This window comes from Prionailurus bengalensis, chromosome C1 (assembly GCF_016509475.1).
Source record: "Prionailurus bengalensis isolate Pbe53 chromosome C1, Fcat_Pben_1.1_paternal_pri, whole genome shotgun sequence".
Lineage (NCBI taxonomy): Eukaryota > Metazoa > Chordata > Mammalia > Carnivora > Felidae > Prionailurus > Prionailurus bengalensis.
In genome coordinates this window covers 21,144,223-21,169,531 of record NC_057345.1, presented here as the reverse complement: position 1 = coordinate 21,169,531, position 25,309 = coordinate 21,144,223, and the positions used below count along the sequence as shown (strand labels likewise).

Below are 25,309 nucleotides of genomic sequence, written 5' to 3'. Positions count from 1 at the left end.
ATGGGAGTGGAGGGATGTGATTGTAAGTTGGCGTCTGCACGAGTGTGCATTGAGGGTACGCGAGCGTGCAAGGCTGATATATGGGAGAGGTGTGAACGTGTCTGCCTGTGTGTGATGGGGGTGGAGCTGGGGCAGGGGCAGACTTTTGGCTCTAGTTCGTCAGGGCTGAGGCACACGTTAAAAGCGATTTGTCCTTTGAGATGCATTTGTGGCTTTGATAAGGTACAGTTGCAGGGTCCCAGTCGGCAGGAGGAAGCTAGCCCAGTCACGCAGTGCGGAGCTGAGGCTGGATCCTGAATGGCGAGGCAGGAGCCTCTGCTGGCTCTGCTTTGCACCTGCCTCGCTTTGGGACCCTAGTCCCGTCTAGGCCTGCTTCCCTCTCCGGGTAGGAGGGTGTTGGGTTTGGCTGATACGTGAGCACCTTGCTTTTGTAGGTAGGGTCTTCTACAGTGCCCGGTGCCTGGGCGTACTTAGTAATTTCCTGATTGAATGAATGAGTGGGTAAATGGACTGGAAACTGAGGCAGGGAGCGCTGGCTCATCTCTCACTCACGTCCACACAAAGCTTCCACCCAACTGACTTTCTCACGCACACAGGTACACGAGCACGCACGCACTCACGTTCACAAACTCATCTGCGTTCCCCCAGTCTGTTGCCCACACCTATTCACCCTCACTCACTCCCATGAACTGGCACGGTGCCAAACTCCTGCTCAGGGTCTTGGGGCGCCTGCTCCCTCCTACAGCCCCTCAGCACGCTGTCCCCGTGGGTGCCTCGGGCTTGGTGCTTCTTGGTGACCAGCGATGCCCAGCCCAGTCACGCCACTGACCACGGCAGCGCTCATGAGCTCCTCCCTTCTCCCTCTTCGTGTTCTAGCTGTCTCTCCCTCTCCGCCTTTCTTTCATTTTTTCCCTCACACCCATCCACAGACACGCAGATGTGCACGCATGGGCACCAGGAACGCGCTCACCGTCTGTCTCATCACGTTCTCCTTTAATTCCCTTGGTTCCTGCCCTCGTGTCTCCTCATTCGTCTCACGCTCTCGGTCTGTGTTTACATCCGTCTGCCTTTCTCTGTGTGCCTCTCTCCTCCCATCTCTCACTTCTTTCCTGATTGTCCCCCTCTCTCCCTCTCCCGTTTGCTTGGCCACTCACTTCTCTCTTCCTCGCTCTCATGCTGTTTCTCTCTCTCCTAAGAATATGCTCTCTCACTTTCTGTTTTCTCTCTCTTATCCCAGCTGCCTGGCATGCTGGTCACTGCCTATGCCCCACCCTGCCCCTGGCTCTGTGACCACCCTCTGAGCAGTGGCCGGGGCCCAGTGACCCCGCGTGGAGGTTCCTATACCATCTGTTGGAGGAGCCCCAGGGTCACAGTATTTCCTCCGGGGGGTGACTTGGCAATGGTGTGTTCTGTTTCCTCACTTCTGCAATTTCCAGATAGCACAGAGGCTGGGTCTACAGACAGACGCTCAGATTCCGCTGCTGCAGCCACTGTTCCTGATACAGGTAAGGGGGGTGGGGTCCCCGCTGTGGCTGAGCAAGGGGGAGGCACGTGAAAATGTACTCGGGAGACTGAGGTCCTGCCCCTAGCCTGCGCCTAAGCAAACGGGTGTTTCGGCATCTTCCTCGGGCCCAGAGTCTTGGTCGTGTTTAGAAAGGATTCTTTGTGACCAAACTTGCCAGGAGATCCAGCTCCCTTCTTTGGTTGTCTGAGGCCAAGGCAGTGCTGAAGTGACCTCAGAGGCCTCACTGGGAGCTGATAATGGTGATGACAGGGAGCTGTCTAGGTCTCAGAGAGCCGGATGCCATCTACTCGACTAGCTGTGTGACCTTGGGCAAGCGGTGCTGCCTCCCTGCATTTTCCTGCCTTGTCGAATGAGGATGATGCTGTCTCCCCAGTGGGAATGTCTGGAGACGCAGAGGGCATGTTACAGGGCTGGGCATTTAGGAACTCACGCGCTGCTAGGCATTCCTGGGGGATGATGAAGAGACCCAGGTTATTTGTACAGAGGGCCTGGCTCACAACCGGTTTCCCACAACAGGTCCCAGGTGGTAGGGACAGGGCACAAGCCGGTCTCCCCTTGTCCTTTGCTGGCGGGAGGTCCAGAGATGGGCTTGGTAGAACCCGGGTTGTTGTCCAGACACTTGCTCATCTGTGAAGGATGAGGGAACCAGTAGAATCTCTCTGTAAGCATTCAGGCAGCTCTGAATTTGCTCTGATTGAATATGCAGCTCTGTTCCAGATACTTGGCGTGTGTGTGTGTGTGTGTGTGTGTGTGTGTGTAAAGAGAAAGATGTCCCTGCCTTTAGGTGCCCAGCCAAAGAAAGAAGTCTGCTCCGGCCATGAAGAAAATGGCCCTGGGCCTGGGGTGGGCAGCCAGGATTTTGACTTTAGCTGTTGTTTACAGATTGGGAGCTTGGGCAACTGAGGAGCGTCACTTTCCTCCTTTGTAGATTGGGGTCCAAAGTACTGACCTTTGGGCTTGTGGAGGAGGATAAAGTAAGAGGCTGGGTGGGAAAATGCTTTGTCAGTCGTAACATGCTGCACAAAAATGAAACCAGTGTGTTACTGCCGACACCCTAATCCTTACTCTAAATGCCTTACAGATGAGGAATTTTTGTTCATTGTCTTATCCTTACCCTTCGCCCAGAGTTTGGTGAGTAGTATAATCTCAGAACATGAATGAATAGATGAGTGATAAAGTACCATGTCGTACTTAGGAAGGACAGCAAGCCGGAGGCCCGGCATCTGGCCCCAGTTCCGCCCCCGATCCTGTTGTCACCTAGGGCAAATCTTTTCTCTTCTCTGGGCCTCAGTTTCCCCATCTGTCCAATGAAGGTTTGGGCAAGGAATTATAGCCTATGGCATTAGGTGACAAAATGAGCCTCCAGGATGGAGTTTCTGCTCCTGATTGGTATTGGGGTGGGAAGGGGTGTGATGAAAGGCTGGGAGCCTGTCTGACTGTCCTTTTATAGTCAGACTCCCAACTCTGCACCCGAGGCCTGTGAGGAGAAGGGGGTTCTCCTCTTTGTCCGTAGCAGCCCCTCCTACTCCCTATCTCCCCCAGCCCCGTGAGGGTTGGCTCAGGAGGGGCCACCAGCTGAGCCATGCCGTGGGAGCACTCCCTGACTGGTCCCGTGGCCGTGTGTCGGGGTTAGGGATGGAGCCCATTCCCAGAAGGGCAAATGCTGGGTCCGCAGCCCAGCCACCTCTCTAACCAGTCACCACTGGGTTCCTTGGCAGCATGGTGGGAGGGGAGAGAAGTCTCTGGTGAATCTTTGTGTGTGCACGTGTGCCTGTGGTTGTGTGATGTGGCCTGGGGAGTTGGCCCTGGCTACAGTCGCATGTGTCTGCAGCATGAGCAACCTGCAGGGGGGTCTGGTACGGCCCAGCAGTTCCCAGAAGCAGAATCGCTAAGCAAACCAGAGGCAAGGTCCGTGTACCTTTCTTCCTTTGTGTCTTCAGCCAAAGAGGATCCAGAGAGAGAGAGAGAGTGAGAGAGAGAGAATATATGAGGGGAAGACTACCATTCGCAACCCCTCCCCACCTCCTCAGTCCTGCAGGAGGGGGACCCTTACTTAGGGCCTGCTTTCGGTGCTAAGCTCAGTTGGCTGATGGGAGAAGCACATCAAACATCTGTGCGGGCCCCTTTATAGTTCATAAAGTCCATTTTAATTTATCAAGTGCTTTACTGTTTCTGAACCCTTTATCACTCCTAACCATCTTACTTTCTTTTTACAACAATGCTTGAGGTTGCCCCTGCCCCCACCACTTTTTAGATACATATCACAAGGCTCAGAGCAGGGAAGAGACTCACTCGCTCAAGGTGGTGGGAGGCGTGGCTGAGGCCAGAGTCCAGGGTCCAGATCCAAGTCCTGCGATCTCTCTTCAGCTACCCCTGGTTGCTGCTGGTTTGTTCACTCATTCATTCATTCAATAAGCATTTTCTGAGGGCTGGGGAGGAGCTCACGGTTACTGAGCAATCACCACTTGTGTAGATTGCTTCATTCTGTTCTTACAACGACCTGCTGAGGAAGGCTTTATTATCACCCTTTGGCAAATGAAGAAAGGGAGGAGGCCCTGAGAGCCAAACCACAACTAGGAAAGAACAGACCCGGTGACGATCCTGGTCTGTGTGACCTTGAGGCCTATGCCCTGTACCCTATGTTTTCCCTTGGGCCAGGCCCCGGGTACCCACGAGGGCACCAGCAGGACTCAGGAGCGCCCAGGCTGGGAGGCGTAGTCCTTTGGTGGGATTCCTGGTATAACGGAAGCCCTGGGGAAGCCCACAGGAGAAGTACATCTCACTCCCTCCTCCCTGCCCTGGCCTACTTCCCAGAAGCGAGGAGGAAGGAGGGGGACTTGCATATACCCCCTGGGCATTTGGGAGTCAGAAAGGAAGAACCAGGCCAGGTTCAGGGTCCCTCAACTCCACAAGGATGTCTTAGACCAGCTGAGCAGAGACTGAGTCTCACCAGCACGATATATATTCCTGGGGTCAGGGAAGGGCCCTCTGTGAGAAGGGCAATTGAGAAAATCTTGCACACAGACCAGCCCCGCCTCTAGGGCCCTATACCCTGTCCCTGACCTCTTCTGGACAAAGAATTCCATTCATTCATCCATAAATGTACCCAGCATGGTGCTGGACTCCTTGAATTAAAAACTGTGGGGAGCCCAGCGCAGAATTCACGAGAGGTCAGGACACTTGCTCCCTTAATTTCCCCTTCAAATCCTCTGCTTCTTGGAGAAATGGTAGTGAAACCACTCCACAAGGGGACTCTTTAAAGAGTATGGCAGCATGGCCAGGCCAGGGCCCAAATGTCAAGCAACAGGGGAGGTCAGAATAGAAGTAACTTACTTACTGAGCACTTACTATATGCCAAGCACGTTCGTTAGAGGTTTATCTGCCTTCAACCTCAGGGCTATCCTGTGAGGTCAGTGTTGGTATTATTGTCATTTTCTACATGAGAAAAGTAGGACTCACAGAAGGGAAACGATTAAACTATCTTGTTTTAGAGACCCCAGGGAATCTAAGGGCTGGTAGTGATTGAGGCTGGTAGGTGTGGTTTTGGAAGTGAAAGGTGAAGGACAAAATGTGACTCTGTGTGTGTGTGTGTGTGTGTGTGTGTGTATTAGCAGATGTTCCTTGAATGTTCGCTGTGGAGGAGACCCTACCGTACATACTGGTGAAATGTCAGAAGTCTTGAACCCAGGGAATTCCCAACCCAAAGGAAAAAGAAACCAACATCCATTATAATGCAGTCTGATGTGTTGTGTCATGGATCCTCTATGGAACCTCTAACTCTGTGGGGAGGGGGGAGGGAGCGGATCGAGAAGTAAGACTGACAATAGCCAACATTCCTTGAGCTTTTATCATGAATCAGGCATTTTCTATTTAATCCTTATAACAACACTATGAACTAGGCATTCTTCTGCCACTTATTTTTATTTTGACAGATGAGTAAAGAGAGGCCCATTGGAGGTTAAATTAATTATCTTGAGTAAGAATCAGCTGACGGCATTTTGCCAACTGCCACCAGCTGCCTTAACGAGATGTGACTGGTTCCCAGTCACAACAGAAAAGCCGTTGACGGTGAATACCGTGAATGGTGCCAAGCACGTTACACATATTATTCATCGAATATTCACACCACTCTGGGAAGATATGTGCTTGGAATATCGTCAGCTCCATTTACAGGGGAAGGACCTGAGGCTCAGAGGGTGATGTGCTTGACGATGGTCACAAGCTGAGACAAGACACAGGCAGAATTCGAACCCAGGATTGTCTGATCAGAGTCTGTAGTCTTTTTTTTTTTTTAATTTTTTTTAACGTTTATTTATTTTTGAGACCGAGAGAGACAGAGCATGAACAGGGGAGGGGCAGAGAGAGAGGGAGACACAGAATCCAAAACAGGCTCTAGGCTCTGAGCTGTCGGCACAGAGCCCAACGCGGGGCCCGAACTCACGGACCGAGAGATCCGTGCCGAATCGACTTCCTGAGCCGAAGTCGGATGCTTAACCAACTGACACTCAGGCGCCTTAGGATTTAGGCTGCATAGTAGTACATTGTACATACAGATTACATTTTGTTTACCCATTCATCTGTCGATGAACATTCGGGTGGCTTCCACCTGTTGGTATTGTGAGTAGTACTGCTATGAACGTGGGTGTGCAAATATTTCTTCAAGATCTTGTTTTCTTCTTTTCTTTTTTTTAAGTGTTTGTTTTAATTTTATTTTTTATTAAAAAATTTTTTAATGTTTATTTGTTTTTGAGAGAGAGAGACAGACAGAGTATGAGCAGGGAAGGGGCAGAGAGAGCCAGAGACACAGTATCCAAAGCAGGTTCCAGGCTCTGAGCTGTCAGCACAGAGCCTGACGCGGGGCTCGAACTCACAAACCACGAGATCATGACCTGAGCCAAAGTTGGACGCTTAACAGACTGAGCCACCCAGGCGCCCCTTTGTTTTTTATTTGTGAGAGAAAGAGTGAGAGCTTGGGGGAGAGGGACAGAGAGAGAGAGAGAGAGAGAGAGTCTTAAGCAGGCTCACAACGTGGGGCTCGATCTCACAACCGTAAGATCACGACCTGAGCTGAAATCAAGTGTTGGACACCTGACTGAGCCCAAGATCTTGTTTTCAGTTCTTTTGAAAGCATACCCAAGTGAGATTTCTGAGTCATATGGTAGTTCTATTTTTAATTTTCTGAGGAAACTTGTACTGTTTTCCATAGTGGTTGTATCATTCTATATTCCCACCAACAGTACGCAAGCATTCCAATGTCTCCAAATCCTTACTAACACTTGTTATTTTCTGCCGTTTTGATAGTGGCCATCCGCCAAGTGTGAGGCGATGATGTCGTTGAGGTTCTCGTTTGCGTTTCCCTGATGATTAGTGGCGTTGAGCATATTTTCATGTGCTTGGGTTTGCCGTTTGCATATTTGGAGAAACTCTACTGAAGTCCTTGGCTCCATTTTAAAATCAGTTATTATTATTTTGTTGTTGTTATTGAGTTGTAAGAGTTCTTTCTATATTCTGAATATTAACCCCTTATCCAATGTAAGGTTTGCAAATATTTCCTCCCATTCTGTAGGCTGCCTTTTTCTTTGTTGACTGTTTCCTTTGCTATAGACATTTTGAAAGTTTGATGTAGCCCCATGTGTCTATTTTTGCTTTTGTTTCTTGTGGTCCTGGTGCCATATGCAAGTAATTGGTGTTCATTCCAGTGTTATGAAGATTTCTCCTTACGTTTTCTTCTAGGAGTTTTGCATTTAATATATACATTTTTAACGTTTATTTGCTTTCTTTTATTAAATTTTTTTTAATGTTTATTTATTATTGAGAGACAGAGAGACACAGAGCGCGAGCGGGCGGGGGGGGGGGGTTGCAGAGAGCAGGGGGAGACACAGAATCGGAAGCAGGCTCCAGGCTCTGAGCTGTCAACCCAGAGCCCGATGCGGGGTTCGAACTCACAAACCGCGAGATCATGACCTGAGCCCAAGTCGACGCAGGGCAGGCCGACTGCAGATCCCCTCCTGTCAGGCCCTCCCCACAAGGCAAGGAGATTTTGGATTCATGTGTAAATGCCCACTTGGAGCCTGTGTCCCTCCCACACCCCACTTCCCCCAGGCTTGCAGTGCTGTGAGGAGCTGCTGATGCATGAGATGTGCGTGAACTTGGGTATGAGTGATTTATAGCTTATAAATATTTAGACTTTTGTACTTTTGACCCCAAATGACCCCAAAATGTTAGGAGCCAGTCTGGCTGGTAAACCCAGCTTCCCAGCCCAGTTACGGGGGAAGTAACTAGCACATACTTTCTTCTGCCCAGATCTGGGTGGTCCCTCCCCTCTGTTTGTTCAGCTGAGGATGGGAGTCCTTTCTCCAGGTTCCCGGGGGGGCTGATGATGTTGCCAGACAGAAGGGGAATGGTAGGGTGTTGGGGCTGAATGCTCTGTAAGGTAGAGGGTGGGAGATTCAGATGGCAGAATTCTTCTGTCTCCATGAGTATTTATGGCTCCCCTCGCCTACCCCCAGCTGAGAGCTGAGCCTCGGCTGCTGCCATCAGGGAGCTGTGCCTGTGTGTAAAATTGATTGGTCTGACCTGCAGCCTTCTTTCCCTCTAAATGCTCCTTCCCTTCCTGACCTGTTGAAAGCTTTGTTGGCATTAGCCTAAGGACCTGTCTAGAGGAGACAGGAAAGCCAGTATGTGGGTTAGAGCCCCTGGGACAGCGGTGACCGTAGTCCCCTTCCCTGGCTTCATGCGGCTGAGCCAATGGGGAGAGGGGAGCCTGCTGGTCATTGTGACCACTTTGCACGCTCAGTTTTGGAACCATTGTTAAAATTGCAAAATTTTGCAGTTGAAGAAACTGAGGCTCAGAGAGGTGAAGTCACTTGCCCAAGGTCACACAGCATGCAAATGGCAGAGCACGTATAGAACCCAGGTCTTTCTGACTCTAGAAAGGGGTTGTTCTCCCCATCCTACGATGCCTTCCCCAGAGAGACTGGACACATTTCCTTCCTGCCGGTTTCCTCTGTATAATCATCAGGGGCGTGGCCATTCATTCATTCAGTCCCCGGTGTCTGACATTGAAAATAAAGAGATGAAAAAGACCTAGTCCTTGCCCTCCAGAAGGTCCAGACTGATGAGGAAATGGCCATAGAAATTAATATGTAACAACCCATTGTGCCAGGTGCTGTACCAAGGAACATTGCCCAGGACCATGGTGACCTGGAGAAGAAGCCTACTTATTCTGCCGGGGGCAGTCAGGGAGGGTGTCTTAGAGGAAGCACTCTTTGGGTCTTAAAAGATAAGCAAGATTCTGCTAGGTAAACCAATAGGCAAAAGGCACTCTCAACAGGGGCCCAACAGCATGTGCAAAGGCACCGAGGTCTGAGAAGAAATGGAGTTTTTAGAGAAGCAGCAAAGCGTTCAGTGTGGCTAGAATACAGGGCAAGTTGTAAAAAAATACTGGTGGGAGGTAAAGTGGGAAAGGAGCCTGGACTCGGTCCTGGGCACTGGGGACCCATGGAAGGTGATAGATTAGTCGAGTATGTGGCTGGAAGCGTGTTGAAGCACAGCACGTCTCAAACTTCAGGGTACACACGAATCCCCTGGGAATCTTGTTAAAATACAGATTCTGACACAGCAGGTCTGGGGTGGAGTGTGAGATTCTGTATTTGTAACAAACTCATGTGTGATGCTGATGCTACTGGTCCAAGGACCACAATTTGAGGTAGGGAGGTTGTAGCCCTGTGTGGAGGCTGCTCTGGGGAGCAGGCAGCTACTGGGACCCTTCTTTTCTTTTCTTTTCTTTTCTTTTCTTTCTTTTCTTTTCTTTTCTTTTCTTTTTTTCTTTCTTTTCTTTTCTTTTCTTTTCTTTTCTTTTCTTTTCTTAAGTTTATTTATTTATTTTGAGAGAGGGGGAGAGAGCACAAGTGGGGAAGGGACAGAGAGAGGGAGAGAGAGTCCCAAGCCGGCTCCACACTGTCAGCACAGAACCCAACGCAGGGCTTGATCTCACAAACCACGAGGTCGTGACCTAAGCCAAAATCAAGAGTCGGATGGTTAACCGACTAAGCCACCCACGCGCCTCTACTGGTACTCTTCTGTCAGGGGACAGATCAGGCCTCGACCATCTTCTCGAGTCAGTCCTCTTGCAGCTCTCGCAAAGAGATCAAAATTGTTGGTTGCTAGGTATTTGTTCACTCAACAAATGTTTACCAGCCCCAGCTCTGACCCAGCTTGTGTTGGCGCTGGAGATGGAGAGAGGAATAAGAAACACCCTTTGTGGTCCACATCACTGCCGTCTCTTGCCTCCCAAATGGTCTCTCTGCTTCCACTTTGTCCCCTATCATCTATTCTCTGTCTTGCAGTCGGGGACTCAGATCATGTTACTCACCTGCTTGACATACTCCAGGGGCCCTCCAGTGCTCATCAAATACAATGCAAACTCCTTACCACCGCTTAGGAACCATTTGGGTCTGTTGCCCTCTGATCTCATCCAGATCCTCCCATTTCTCACTCCCCTAGGTCCACACTGACTTTTCAGTTCCTTGAACATGACACCTTTATTCCTATCTTGGAATATGATGAACTTACTCCTGCTGCAGGCCCTTTGCACACGATATACTTTGCCTAGAATACTCTTCTAGATTTTCTCTTGACTTGTTCCTTCTCATTTTTTAGATTTCAGCCAGGGGAAGATCTGGGTTTTTGCAGGATCCTAAAGGTTATACAATTTGGGAGGCCCTCTTGAAGAAAAGCTACCAAATTGCAAATACACAGTTAGATACAAGACCTAGGGAGGGGCCTTGAAGTTTACACTTCATTGGCCTCTTGGTAAATCTTCCTCTGGTTTTGTTTATAGGTCACCTCCTCTGAGAAGCCTTCTCTGGTCACTCTATTTAAATTTTTTTTTTCAACGTTTATTTATTTTTGGGACAGAGAGAGACAGAGCATGAACGGGGGAGGGGCAGAGAGAGAGGGAGACACAGAATCGGAAACAGGCTCCAGGCTCTGAGCCATCATCAGCCCAGAGCCTGACGCGGGGCTCGAACTCCCGGACCGCGAGATCGTGACCTGGCTGAAGTCAGACGCTCAACCGACTGCGCCACCCAGGCACCCCGTGGTCACTCTATTTAAAGCAGCCCCTTACCCAATCTTCATCATGTCACTTTTTATTTCTTTTATTCAACTCATCACAATTTGAAATTATTGTGTGCTTTTATCTCTCTCCTTGTTTTTGTCTGTTTTACCTGACTAGAGAATAAACTCTTCGAGAGCAGGGGGCTTGCCTGTTTTATTCCTGCAGTATCCCCAACAAAGTGCCCAGCACCCAACAGGATATCAGTAACTGTTGGGTGAATGAATGGACATTTTCTCTGCCCTCCAGGAGCTACTGTTTAGTGTGGCAGGAGGACAAACAGGCAATTTTGATGATATAAGAAGCTGTGAGCGATGGGAACTCAGAGGACGCGCACTTAACCAGGTCTAGGGGCAGAAAGCAGGGCATGAAAGAGGCAGGGAGGCTTAGGAGAAACTAGCTGGAGGAAACGGGGTCAGGGCAGTCTTCTTCTTCTTTTTTAAAAATGTTTATTTTTGACAGAGAGAGAGAGACCAGGGGAGGGGACAGAGGATCTGAAGCCGGCTCCACACTGACAGCAGTGAGCCCGATGTGGGGTTCGAACTCACGAGCCATGAGATCATGACCTGAGCCAAAGCCAGACTGAGCCACCCAGGCGCTCCCAGAGCAGTCTTAAAGAGTGATTAGTAGGCAGCCGAGAGTGAGGGAAGCGTGAATAAAAGCACAGAGGTCTGAGCCCGCAAGACCCAGAAAAGACTCAGCAGTTACATTTTGGGTGATGTCAAAGGGTTCCATTGCTTCAAAGGGACAGCTGGGTCCTAAGTTTGGGATGAAGGCTAAGACAGTAGGAGTCACAGGATCTGAGAAGGCAGCAGAAGTAGGAAGAGCCAGGGTGATGGGTACTGGAGTCACCGGGGGCAAAGCTTTAGGCAGAGACAGGAGTTCAGCCCAAGACCCACCCCCCATCCCTCCACACACACACTGATTCTGGCCCTATATCTAGAAGGAAGAGGCCTCTGCTGGGCCTCCTATAGGGGCCATGTGGACTGGGGAGCCTCTCGGGCCAGACAGACCTGATTACATCTTGTTACAGATTGGGTTCCAGGGAAGGTAACTGCGAAATGGAGATTAGCATGCAGGAATGTTTTTCCTGGAATATTTTAATGCAAAATTGAGATCCTATATAATTCTACCTATAAATACTTCACTATGTATACCTAATAAGGGATTAAAAATATAGAACCATAATATCATTATCACACCTAATAAAATTACCATTAATTGCTGAATTCCATCTGATACTTAGTCTGTGCTTGAGTTCTTCCAATTATCTAAGAGATATTTTTTACAGTTACTTTGTTTTTTTCTTTTTTTGAACGTTTATTTTTGAGAGAGAGACAGTGAGCGAGTGGCAGAGGGGCAGGAAGAGGGAGTCACAGAACTGGAAGCAGGCTCCAGGCTCTGAACTGCCAGCACAGAGCCCAATGCGGGGCTCGAACTCACGAGCTGTGAGATTACGACCTGGGCCGAAGTTGGACGCATAACCGACTGAGCCACCCAGGAGCCCCTTTTTATAGGATACAAATAAGTTTCCCACAGCATTTAGTTGCTCAACTAAGCTTCTTATCTTTTTTCTTTTAGAGGGAGTGGGGTGGGATGGGTCGGGGCAGAGAGAGAGAGAGAGAGATTCAGAGAGACAGAGAGAGAGAGAGAATCCCAAGCAGGCTCCATGCCCAGTGGAGAGCCAGACTTGGGGTTCTATCTCATGACCCTCAGATCATGATCTGAGCCTAAATCAAGAGTCAGATGCTTAACTGACGATGCCCCTTAAGATCCTTCTTAAGTTGACTGGTACTTACTTTGTAGGCCCCTCTCTCCTCACCAGTCCCCCCACCCCTTTAAGTTTTAACTAAATAAACCAAGCATCTCAAGTTCCCTGAGAACAAGGTCCATCCTCTGCTAATCTTCTGGGCCTCTGCACACGCTGTCCCTCTGCCTGGGGCTCCTCGTCGGGCTAACTCCTTCTCGTCCTTCAGCATAGGGAGGGGGTCACTCCTGACCCTCAAGTCTGGGTACGGGCACCATTTCAGAATTACCCCAACTTCTGGAACCTCCACCATTCTAACATTTGTCACTTTACTTCTGAATCTCTCTTTTGCAACATGACCTGTGAGCCACTTAAGGGTGGAGACTGGGTCTGTTCTCTGAGGCCTCAGCACTCTGACCAGGGCCTGGAGCCAGTGAGTGCTTTGCTCAGTGACTACATGAGTGAGTGACTGAATGGGTGAGTTGGGCTAACCTGTGTGTGTGTTCCATTCACATGGTGAGAAAATCTTTAAAAAAATCAATGAATGAAAAAATTTTGTGATGAACAAAATACCAAAATTTTCTTTTTTTTTATTAAGTTTTTAATGTTTTTATTTATTTCTGAGACAGAGAGAGACAGAGCATGAGCAGGGGAGGAGCAGAGAGAGAGGGTGACACAGAATCCAAAGCAGGCTCCAGGCTCCGAGCTGTCAGCACAGAGCCTGACGCAGGGCTTGAACTCACGGACTGTGAGCTCATGCCCTGAGCCGAAGTCAGACGTTCAACCGACTGAGCCATCCAGGCGCCCCATCAAAATACCAAAATTTTCAATGAAGATACAAGATCAGAACTGTGCCAGGCAGAGCCATATCAGAACCGGAGGCAAAAGGAACACTCCGTAATACTGATTTTGAGTTTTCAAAAGATATTGCATTAAACATTATTTATCTTGATCAGTGAGGTTTTCAGCATCTGCTTCAGATCTGCACTCAACGTGAGTGCCTCGCAAGCCTTACCCCAGTCCTGGTCCTGGTGGGAAGACTTTCTCAACAGGCCTGGGCAGGCGTGGCACAGGGGACTGGGCCTGAGGTGATATCCTGGATTGGATTCTTTGGCTGCAGAAAGACAGTTTCCAGTGGAGAGTTGCCCCACCCCACTCAGCTGGAGCCTAAACCCAAGAAGAGAAAAGGACTTACTTATGAGTGGGGTAGATGGTGGGGGTGAGTAGGGACATGACTTCCTCAGAGACCCAGAGCGAGCACACGCATTGCTCAGCCGTGGGGCTGCCTCCTCGCCTTTCTGAAGGCCCAGGAACAGGGTGCCCCAAGACATGAGGTCCAGCAGGGGAAAGAAACAAGGCCAGTCTCAGATGGATGGGCATCTTGGGCTCAAAGGAAAGGTGGTGGGGGGAGGGAGGGGAGTGTGGGCTGAGATTGTAGAGCAGCGATCGTTTTTAATTCAAGTCTAAAATTTTAATTCTCGTATAGTTAACATCCAGTGTTATGTGAGTTTCAGGAGTACAATACAGAGACTCAACAAGTCTACATTACTTGGTGCTCATCACAATAGGTGCACTCTGTAATCCCCAACCCCCCTTCCCCATAGTAACCACCAGCTTGTGTCTTTCTCTTTCTTTCTTTGTCTTGTGGAGCAGCGATTTAAAAATCTTCTGGTCTCAGGGCACCTGGGTGGCTCAGACGGTTAAGCATCCTACTTCGGCTCAGGTCACGATCTTGCAGTTCCTGAGTTCAAGCCCCGTGTCAGGCTCTGTGCTGACAGCTCAGAGCCTGAAGCCTACTTCGGATCCTGTGTCTCCCTCTCTCTCTGCCCCTCCCCCATTCACGTTCTGTCTCTCTCTCTCTCTCTCAAAAATAGTTAAAACATTAAAAAAATGTAAAATCTTCCAGTCTCAGGATGTCTTTCTATCTTTAAAAATTATTGAGGGCCCCAGAGAGCTTTTGTTTACATGGGCCGTATCCATCAATATTTCCCATATTCAAAATTAAAACTGGGGCGCCTGGGTGGCGCAGTCGGTTAAGCGTCCGACTTCAGCCAGGTCACGATCTCGCGGTCCGTGAGTTCGAGCCCCGCGTCAGGCTCTGGGCTGATGGCTCAGAGCCTGGAGCCTGGTTCCGATTCTGTGTCTCCCTCTCTCTCTGCCCCTCCCCCGTTCATGCTCTGTCTCTCTCTGTCCCAAAAATAAATAAACGTTGAAAAAAAAAAAAAAAGTTCAAAATTAAAACTAAGACATTGGAAAAGTTTTTGTTTTTAGGTATAAAAGCCAATAATGAACTCATTCCATGTTAGCACAAATAACATTTGTAGCAAAAAATAGCAACAATTTCAAAACATAAATAATTAAAAAAAAAAAATTTTTTTTCAACATTTATTTATTTTGGGGACAGAGAGAGACAGAGCACGAACGGGGGAGGGGCAGAGAGAGAGGGAGACACAGAATCGGAAACCGGCTCCAGGCTCTGAGCCATCAGCCCAGAGCCCGACTCGGGGCTCGAACTCCCGGACCTCGAGATCGTCACCTGGCTGAAGTCGGACGCTTAACCGACTGCGCCACCCAGGCACCCCAAAACATAAATAATTTAAAGTAGCCTTGATTTAAATTTCTTTGCAAATCTCTTTAAACATGCATTTACTAGAAGACAGCTGGATTGTCCTGTCTGCTTCTGCATTCAGTCCAGCATGGTATGTGTAAGAAAATCTGCCCTTGCACAGATATGTGTTTGTACAGGGAGGGATCTTTTGATGTCTTTTTCAGATAATTGATGATATCTTGATACTACATCAAAGCTCCACAAATGGTAGTTTCTTAAAAGTTAGTTGCAATGTGGAACCCCCGAATCATATCAATGAACTTTCTGTAATCTGTTACACGGCAGTGTATTGATTTGTTTTGGCCTTTGATTCTTTTTTTTCCTTAAATTTTTCTAATGTTTATTTATTTTTGAGAGAGAGACAGAGCACAAGTGGGGAAAGGGCAGAGAGAGAGAGAGAGAGAGAGAGAGAGAGACAGAATCTGAAGCAGGCTCCAGGCTCTGAGCTGTCAGCACAGAGCCTGACGTGGGGCTCGAACTCACGAACCGCGAGATCATGACCTGAGCTGAAGCCGGACGCTTAACCAACGGAGCCACCCAGGTGTCCCATTATTTATTTATTTATTTATTTTAAAGTTTATTTATTTATTTTGAGAGAGAGAGCATGCATGCACAAGTGTGTGCGCACCAGCGGGGAAGGGGCAGAAAGAGAGGGAGAGAGAGAATCCCAAGCAGGCCTCGAGCTGTCAGTGTAGAGCCCAGTGCGGGGCTTGAACTTACAAACTGTAAGATCATGACCTGAGCTGAAGAGTCTGATGCCTAACTGAGCCACCCAGGTGCCCCCAAGGGGATATTTCATCTATCTATCTATCTATCTATTTATCTAATATCTATCATCTATTTAGAGAGACAGAGCACAAGCAGGGGAGGGGCAGAGAAAGAGAGGGAGACACAGAATCTGAAGCAGGCTCCAGGCTCCGAGCTGTCAGCACAGAGCCTGATCGATGCGGGGCTTGAACTCACAAACCGTGAAATCATGACTCGAGCTGAAGCTGAAGTTGGACGTTCAACTGACTGAGCCACCCAGGCGCCCCTCTTTTTTTCTTTTTTAATTTGAAGTATAGTTGATACACAATGTTCCACTAGTTTGGGGCATCCAACACAGTGACTTGACAACTGTCTAAGGTTATGCTATGCTCACCACAAGGGTAGCCACCATCAGTCACCATACAACACTATTAAAGTACCATTGACTATATTCCCTATACTGTACCTTTTATTCCTGTGACTTGTTCGTTCCGTAGCTGGAAGCCTGCATTCCCCCACTCCCCTTCACCTATTTTGCCCATCCCTCCACCCCCACCCCACTGGCAATCATGGCTTGTTCTCTCTATGTATGGATCTGTTTCTGCTTTTTTTTTTTTTTTCAACGTTTATTTATTTTTGGGACAGAGAGAGACAGAGCATGAATGGGGGAGGGGCAGAGAGAGAGGGAGACACAGAATCGGAAACAGGCTCCAGGCTCCGAGCCATCAGCCCAGAGCCTGACGCGGGGCTCGAACTCACGGACCGCGAGATCGTGACCTGGCTGAAGTCGGACGCTTAACCGACTGCGCCACCCAGGCGCCCCAATTTTTTTTTTTTTTAAGAAAGTGCTTAGTTACAGAATTTCATGACGTTTCATATATTCCCTATCCTGATTTTAATTTTTTTTCGACGTTTTTTATTTATTTTTGGGACAGAGAGAGACAGAGCATGAATGGGGGAGGGGCAGAGAGAGAGGGAGACACAGAATTGGAAGCAGGCTCCAGGCTCCGAGCCATCAGCCCAGAGCCCAACGCGGGGCTCGAACTCACGGACCGCGAGATCGTGACCTGAGCTGACGTCGGACGCTTAACCGACTGAGCCACCCAGGCGCCCCGCTAGTTGTTTCTTTAAACTCGCCTATAAGTATCTTTCAAGCTTCTCCTTCAAGTGTTTCCACTGCTCCAGAGCTCCCAGAGAGATGGTTGTAATCAACTAGCCTTATCGCCCATTCTTTTATTTGTTGGTTCATGCTGCTGGGAATAGTGCTGAATAGACAGACAAGTTCCTTGTTCTCCTGGTGCTCAAGGTCAGACGGGAGAGTGTTATGAATCACACAAACACGAAGTGATCACAACGGCTCTAGGATTTACAAAGAAGTACAGGGAGCTTTGAGGCAGGACCGGACTCGGCCCCGTGAAGACCCCTCTGAAGAAGTGAAATTCAGTTAGGGTCTGAAGCATGAGCTAGAATGGCCAGGCGGAGGTGGTGCATGGTTAGGGAAGAGGGTTCAAGGCATCGGCATGGGTGTATGCTTGCAGGCTGACTTAGGAAAGGTCTGAGCACGTTTGAAGACCCACCAGGGAAGTCCCGTTTGACTGGAACCTGGTGGGAAGACGGCAGGAGATAAGGATGGAGTGTGGCAGCTAGAGATCAGGGTTTGGGCCATCACGTGCCCCTCTTTTCAGTTCCTATAACCTACTCGGCTCTTTCCTGCCTCAGTCCTGGACCGATGCAGATCCCTCTGCCTGAAACACTCTTCCTCATTCTGGTCTTAAAGGAAACATCACCTCTTTTCGAAGTATATCCGTATTCCATAACAGCACCCCCTTTTCTTTGTCTGGCAACTATGTTTGTTTACGCGGCTTTTGTCCATCTCCCCCATGAGACTCTTAGTTCTCTGAGTGCAGTTCAGCCACATTCACCCGGCCTCCCCTGCGCTTAGCTGCAGGCCCGACGCGCAGTTAGTGCGCAGCAGTATTTGGTGGAGGAATGGGTGAATGAACAAAGGAGCACAGAGCTGGATCCTGGCTCTATCCCTTGACAGCTGTGTGACCTTGAACAAGTCACATAAGCACCCTATACTGTTTCCTACGCTGTAAAATGGGAATTTTACTTCCTATCTCAAAGGACTTTTTTGAGACTCAAGCGAGGCAGTGCATGCAGACGCCTAGCAGGGTGTCTGGCTCCGAGGGAGTGTCTTACTCCCAATTTTGTGCTCTCCTCACTGTTCCCTGATGGATGATGAGCCTTGGGCCTTGCTTAACCCCCTCCTCCACCCCTCACCCCCGCAGCCTCCATTCCACCCACAGTTGCAACACAAATATCAGAGAGACTTCCGGACTCATGTGGCAACACCGTGGGAGAAGCAAGAGAGGAGGTAGCAACTAGTTGTGATGGAGAGTGGATGGTGGCGAAGAGGGTGTTGGAAACAGACCAGACTTTGGGTAGTGGGGTTATGCTTAGTTTAATCTTCCTTCTTTTGTTTTTTGTTTTTTGGTTTTGTTTTTTTTTGTTGTTGTTTACTTTGTTTGAGAGAGAAAGAGCATGCACATGCAAGTGGAGGAGGGGCAGAGGGAGAGGGGGAGAGAGAGAATCCCAAGCAGGCTACACACCTAGCACTCAGCCCGACTTGGGGCTCGATCTCACCAACTGTGAGATCATGACCTGAGCCAAAATCAAGAGTCAGACGCTTAACCGACTGAGCCACCCAGGCACCCCAAACCTTCTACTTTTAAAGGCTTTGTGTTTTGGGGCGCCTGGGTGGCTCAGTCGGTTCAGCGTCCAACTTCGGCTCAGGTCACGATCTCACGGTTCGTGGGTTCGAGCCCCGCATCGGGCTCTGTGCTGACAGCTCAGAGCCTGGAGCCTGCTTCAGATTCTGTGTCTCTCTTTCCTTCTGCCCCTCCCCCGCTCATGCTCTGTCTTTCGCTCTCTCTAAGATAAATTAAACATCAAAAAAAAAAAAAAAGACTTTTTGTTTTGAAATAATTTTAGGCCTTCGAAAAAGCTGCAAAATATACAAAGAATGCATGTGTGCCCTTTGCTCAACATTCCCTAATGTTAACAATTTATAAAACCATGATACAATGATCAAAACCAGGAAATGAGCAATGATATGATATTAACTAAATTACAGACCTTATTTGAGTCACACCAGTTTTTCCATTAATGGTCTTTTTCTGTTCTTGGATGCAATACACGATCCCACAGTGTCCTTAGTTATCATATGTCTCCTTAGTATCCTCTGTCCTATGGCAGCTCCATAGTCTTTCCTGATCTCTCATGACCTTCACCCTTCTGATCATTTTATACAATGTGTCACAATTGGCGTCTGTCTGTAGTTTTCTCATGACTAGGTTGAGATTACGCAGTTTTGACAAGAAAACCACAGAAATGATGTTATATCTTTTATCACATCAAGGGTACCTGATGTTGATGTGTCTTACTAATGATGAGTTAATCTTAATCATTTCATTGAAGTATTGTCTACTGGGTTTCTCCACTATATATTTATCTTTTTTTTTTTAAGATTTTATTTTTATGCATTCTCTGCATCCAACATGGGACTCAAACTTACAACCCTGAAATCAAGAGTTGCATGCTCCACTGACTGGGCTAGCCAGGCACTCCTATAGTTTTCTTTAAAAAAAAAAAAAATTCTTTTTTCAACGTTTATTTATTTTTGAGAGACAGAGACAGAGCACAAGCAGGGGAGGGGCAGACAGAGAGGGAGACACAGAATCCAAGGCAGGCTCCAGGCTCTGAGCTGTCAGAACAGAGCCCAATGTGGGCTTGAACTCACGAACCGTGAGATCATGACCTGAGCCAAATTTGGATGCGTAACCAACTGAGTCACCCAGGCTCCCCCAGTTTTCTTTTCCATTAAACGTTTTTTAAAATTACTATAGCAATAAATGCTCCTAAAAAGTTCAAACAGAAGAAGCATAAAATAAACTTTGCACCAAGCCCATCTCATCTTCCCAAAGGTTATTTAACCACTGTCAACTCCTAAAGGTATATCCTTCTAGATCATTTCCTAGCTGTCATATACATATATATAATGGGGTCACACCAATTTTTAAAAATTTGTTTTACTTAATTTTATCCAGGGACAACTTTCCATGCCAGTACAATTAGATGTAACTCATTCTTTCTAATGACTGGCTAATATTTCATCTGTGAGTCACCCAAATAGAATTCTCTGTACTTTCCAGATTTTGTATGAACACATAAATTATTATTATCATTATGATTTTTTAAAGTTATTTATTTTGAGAGAGAGAGTGTGTGGGGGGGAGGGGCAGAGAGAGGGGGAGAGAGAGAGAGAGAGAGAGAGAGAATGAATCTTAAGCAGGCTCCACTAGAACTCACAAACCGTGAGATCATGACCTTAGCTGAAACCAAGAGCCCGATGCTTAACTGCTGAGCCACCTAGGTGCCCCCATCATTGTGATTTTTTTATGGAAACTCTACCCCTAACATGGGGCTCAAACTCACTGATCTCGAGATCAAGAGTCACATGTTTTATCGACCGAGCCAGCCAGGCGACCCCATGGATTATTTTTTAATACAGAGAACATTTACCACCCAATTTTATGTTTCAAATTTCATCAAGAGAAAAATATTCAGAAGCTGTTAGAAAAATAAACATTTTATAATATACATTTTCATATAGTTTATCATCAGAAATAGATGATCCAAAACTTTAAGTCAAAATAAGTCGAAGAATAAGAAGGTATGCTTTAAAATGGAGCACGGGGCGCCTGGGTGGCGCAGTCGGTTAGGCGTCCGACTTCAGCCAGGTCACGATCTCGCGGTCCTTGAGTTCGAGCCCCGCGTCAGGCTCTGGGCTGATGGCTCAGAGCCTGGAGCCTGGTTCCGATTCTGTGTCTCCCTCTCTCTCTGCCCCTCCCCCGTTCATGCTCTGTCTCTCTCTGTCCCAAAAATAAATAAACGTTGAAAAAAAAAATTAAAAAAAATAAAATGGAGCGCGAATTGTTGCCATTCTTGCCATTAATTGCCATTGATTTCATTGAATCTCAGATGCTGTTTATTTTATTTTATTTTATTTATTTATTTAAAAAATTTTTTTAATGTTTATTTGTTTCTGAGACAGAGAGAGACAGAGCATGAGTGGGGGAGGGACAGAGAGAGAAGGAGACACAGAATCTGAAGCAGGCTCCAGGCTCGGAGCTGTTGGCACAGAGCCCGACGCGGGGCTCGAACTCACCAACCGCAAGATCATGACCCGAGCCAAAGTCGGTCGCTCAACCGACTGAGCCACCCAGGCACCCCTCAGATGCTGTTCATTTTAAAAACACACCATTATTTGCTTCAGAAAAAAAAAAAAATACTGACAATTAATTAGAAGATACCGCCCATCTTAGAGCTTTTCGAATGTGCAAAGTAAGAGTGTTGGAACTGATTAAATGAGAAAGTTCCCTTTTGATCCTTCATTAACCAAAATTTCTGTGTGATCTTCCAGGCCAGGGCAGGATTCTATGACCAGCTGTCCCTTCCACACGTAGTGATGGAGCCAAGCGATTCTTCTCGTGTGGACTCTGAGTTCCGATACACCCTCTTCCCGATTGTTTACAGCATCATCTTTGTGCTGGGGGTGATCGCCAACAGCTACGTGCTGTGGGTCTTTGCCTGCCTGTACCCTTCTAAGAAACTCAACGAGATAAAGATCTTCATGGTGAACCTCACCATGGCTGACCTGCTTTTCTTGGTCACTCTGCCCCTGTGGATCATCTACTACTACAACCAGGGCAACTGGATTCTCCCCAGATTCCTGTGCAACCTGGCCGGCTGCTTCTTCTTCATCAACACCTACTGCTCCGTGGCCTTCCTGGCTGTCATCACGTACAACCGTTTCCAGGCGGTGACACGGCCCATCAAGACTGCCCAGGCCACCACCCGCAAGCGTGGCTTCTCCGTGTCCCTGGTTATCTGGGTGGCCATCGTGGCCGCCGCCTCCTACTTCTTCGTCTTGGACTCCACCAACGTGGTGCCGAACCAGACCGGCTCGGGCAACATCACGCGTTGCTTTGAGCATTATGAGAAGGGCAGCGTGCCTGTCCTCGTCGTTCACATCTTCCTCGTGATCAGCTTCTTCCTCGTCTTCTTCCTCATCCTCTTCTGCAACCTGGTCATCATCCGCAGGCTGCTCACGCAGCCGGTGCAGCTGCAGCGGAACGCGGAAGTCAAGCGCCGGGCCCTGTGGATGGTCTGCACGGTCTTGGCCGTGTTCATCATCTGCTTCGTGCCCCACCACATCGTGCAGCTGCCCTGGACCCTGGCTGAGCTGGACATCCAGAGGGGCGACTTCCACCAGTCTGTTAACGATGCCCATCAGGTCACCCTCTGCCTTCTTAGCACCAACTGCGTCTTAGACCCCATCATCTACTGTTTCCTCACCAAGAAGTTTCGCAAGCACCTCACTGAGAAGTTCTACAACATGCGCAGCACCCGGAAGTGCTCCCGGGCTACCTCGGAGACCGGAACCGAAGTGGTCATGCCGCTCAGCCAGAACCCTGCCAATTGTCTCAAAAATTAGTCCCTGATTGTTGGGGCCAGGCCCAGAGGCTTATCTTCCACGGACATCAACTGACCCGGGGGACAAAAGGGTCTCTGCCGTGGTCTGGGCACCTCCTCTCTGGGCAGTAGCGACCCTTTAAGTGTGGAGGCTACCTCACCAAGGTGGGGGTGACGGCAGGCCCAGACTGCTGGGAAATCCAGAATTTCAATGTGCCCCGCCAGCCACCTTTGGGCACGTGCCATAATCACCTTGGCTGATGACCTCACCTGGAGTACCTGAGTCTGATAGCTCTGTGGGGAGAGTCAGGGCCAGAGGCAGACCTTGGGGGCAGACTCTGAACCACCCTGTTCACCCTACCAGGGCAGCAGCCCCGAGCCAGTGTGACCTGAACTTTTTGGCAACCACATCCTTTACCACTATAATGGCAGAGAAGGGGGGGGGTGGTTGGGGAAAGGGGGTACTCCCCTGGCCGTGTGGCAGTATCTCTGGGAAAAACTTGGAGCCAAGAGACTGCCACCTTGTCTCATTCAGAGGCACAAGGTCTTTGGGATGCTTCTTAGGGGAAGTGGCACAGTGGCACCTTTTCCAACTCATCCAACGACCCATCCTGAAAGGTGCCAGAGATGATAAGACGTGCATGGATCAAAGGCTAAGGTGGGGAGCTCGCCTCCTCTGTACGGGCCTCACTTCAGGCTTGGGTCGGCTCTGTGGGAGTGCGAGAGACACGAGAGCCGCATCCATCTGTCTGTCTCAACAGTGAACCTTGATGAAGTACCTCCCGTGGGGCAGCTACCCACTGGGGGTGGGCAAAGACCCCTCAAAGCCAAGTCTGGGGCATCCAGGGCACCGTGCTGCTCAGAGGCTCCCACGAGAAAGGGGACTTAGGCTGAGAAGTACCTGTGTGCGGGTGAGGCCTCCGCAGTGGGAGAGGCCTGTCGGGTCTCCTCCACCACCTTGCTTTCTGAGGGGGGGCCCGCCTCCTAATTTAGCTTCCAGAAGGTGAGAGGAGTAGCTATAGTCCCAAAGCCCGGCAGGCACTTTGTATTCTGGGTGCAGAAGAGAGGTGTCAGCTTCTCTTGAAGGTCTCTAGATGCCTGCTCATGATTTTCGGTGAATAGTTTCAAATGAGTCTCTTCTCACAGCCTGAACACCTGTGGCGTGAATATGGCAGCCACAGACCCAGAGGCTTGGACGAGCCTCCCCTGGTCTCCAGAGCTCAGTGATTCTCCTGAGACGTCTTCCTCCCTTCCAGCCATAGTCCTCTCATAAAGTGAAATCCTTATTTCCTGTCTATCGGGCTGAGTGTGATAAATGCCTCACACTGGGCCAGTAACCTGCTGGGGTCTGGGATGGCAGCTGTGGGCTGAACTTCGCTGATGGTGACGCGGTGGGTAGCGCCCCAGAGTCGAGCTCTGTGTCACACAGACCCAGTTTCAAGTCTTGGCTCTGTCACTTCCTGCCGCGGAACTGTAAGCTACATTTCCTACCTCATAGGGTTGTTCTGAACCACGGATCCCGAGCTGGATACCTCTTGGTCAGGATGATTGCTCATCCCAGATGCCTCCTTTTTCTGAGAAGGTGTTCCCCTTGATCCTCTGATAGGAGCTGAATGGATGAGACGTGGGCGTCTGGCTCCAGGGGGGGCCAGTCAGGTTCTCTCCCAGGAATAGGCAGTCAGCTTCAGGGGTGCTAGTTCGGGCCACTTACCTGAAGACATACAAGTCTGGAGCAGTGCGTGTGCGTGCGTGTCTACACGCGTGTGGCTGTGGGTATGAGGTGGGGCGGGGGAGGGTGGGTGACGGCCGGAACATAATGGACAAACCGACCCCGCACGGAGAGCGGAAACGCACAGAGCAAAGCGGAGACCAGAGGGAGCCCAGAAGCCTAGAGCGAGGAGGGGCCGGTGCCTCTCGGCCTGCCAGGGCCTTCTCCAGGCCCAACAACATCTGCATTCCTTCTTCTGGGTCCCATGAGAGTCCCTTGTCAGGACACATTCTTTTATTTTGCTCAAGCCTATTCGAATGGGTGTCTGCGACTTGCAACTCCTCTCCGAGAGGGATAAATGCTTGGATGTTAAAGCACCGTGTTTCTTGTGTTTCAGTCATTTGTGTACCCGCCTCACAACTTTTCAATATCCATGTACCATCTGTCTGTATGTTTGCTTCATAAATAGTTTTCTCTGCATTGAGTCGCTTTTTGATTTTTTTTTTTTTAAGAGAGAGAGAGTGCGCTCGGGCACAGGGGAGGGGCAGACGGAGAGGGAGAGAGAATCCTAAGCGGGCTCCACCCTCAGTGCAGAGCCCAGCAGGCTCGATCCCAGGACCTGGGATCATGACCCGAGCCAAAATCAAGAGTCAGACACTCAACCGACCGAGCCACCCAGGCGCTCCTGAATTGTGTCACTTTTTAAAACTTAAATCTATTGAAAAGCATGTTTTATAACTAAATTATGTGAGAATGAATGCCACCTGCCACACATAGAAGATGAACATAAAACATAACCATTTATTTATTTATCTTAAATTGTTTTTAATGTTTATTTATTATTTTTGAGAGAGAGACAGAGTACGAGTGGGAGAGGGACAGAGAGAGAGGGAGACACAGAATCTGAAGCAGGCTCCAGGCTCCGAGCTGTCAGCATAGAGCCCGACGCGGGGCTCGAACTCATGAACCGTGAGGTCATGACCTGAACCAAAGTCAGACGCTTAACCGACTGAGCCACCCAGACGCCCCTTAAAACATAACTATTTTATTTATTTATTTGTTTATTTATTTATTTATTTAAAATGTTTTTTTTTTAAATTTATTTTTGAGAGAGAGAGACAGAGCGAGTGGGAGAGGGGCAGAGAGAGAGAGAGGGAGACACAGAAACTGAAGCAGCCTCTAGGCTCCAAGCTGTCAGCACACAGCTTGATGCGGGGCTCGAACTCATGAGCGTGAGATCATGACCTGAGCCAAAGTTGGACGCTCAACCGACTGAGCCACCCAGGCGCCCTTTAAAACATAACTATTAAAAAAAACTT

The 25,309-nt window shown here is 48.9% G+C and overlaps 1 protein-coding gene across 1 annotated transcript; it reads left to right on the top strand.

The window, feature by feature from the left end:
- Nucleotides 1–863: 863 nt before the first annotated feature.
- PTAFR (platelet activating factor receptor) lies at nucleotides 864–24,470 on the top strand. The gene is made up of 2 exons (XM_043574216.1): nucleotides 864–1,505; nucleotides 21,231–24,470. The coding sequence occupies exon 2, from the start codon at nucleotides 21,276–21,278 to the stop codon at nucleotides 22,302–22,304; it is 1,029 nt and encodes a 342-aa protein (XP_043430151.1). The 5' UTR covers nucleotides 864–1,505; nucleotides 21,231–21,275; the 3' UTR covers nucleotides 22,305–24,470.
- The last annotated feature ends 839 nt before the right edge of the window (nucleotides 24,471–25,309 follow it).

Coding starts and splice junctions, on each gene's coding strand:
- PTAFR (XM_043574216.1), top strand. CDS start 21,276: ATGGAGCCAAGCGATTCTTCTCGTGTGGACTCTGAGTTCCGATACACC.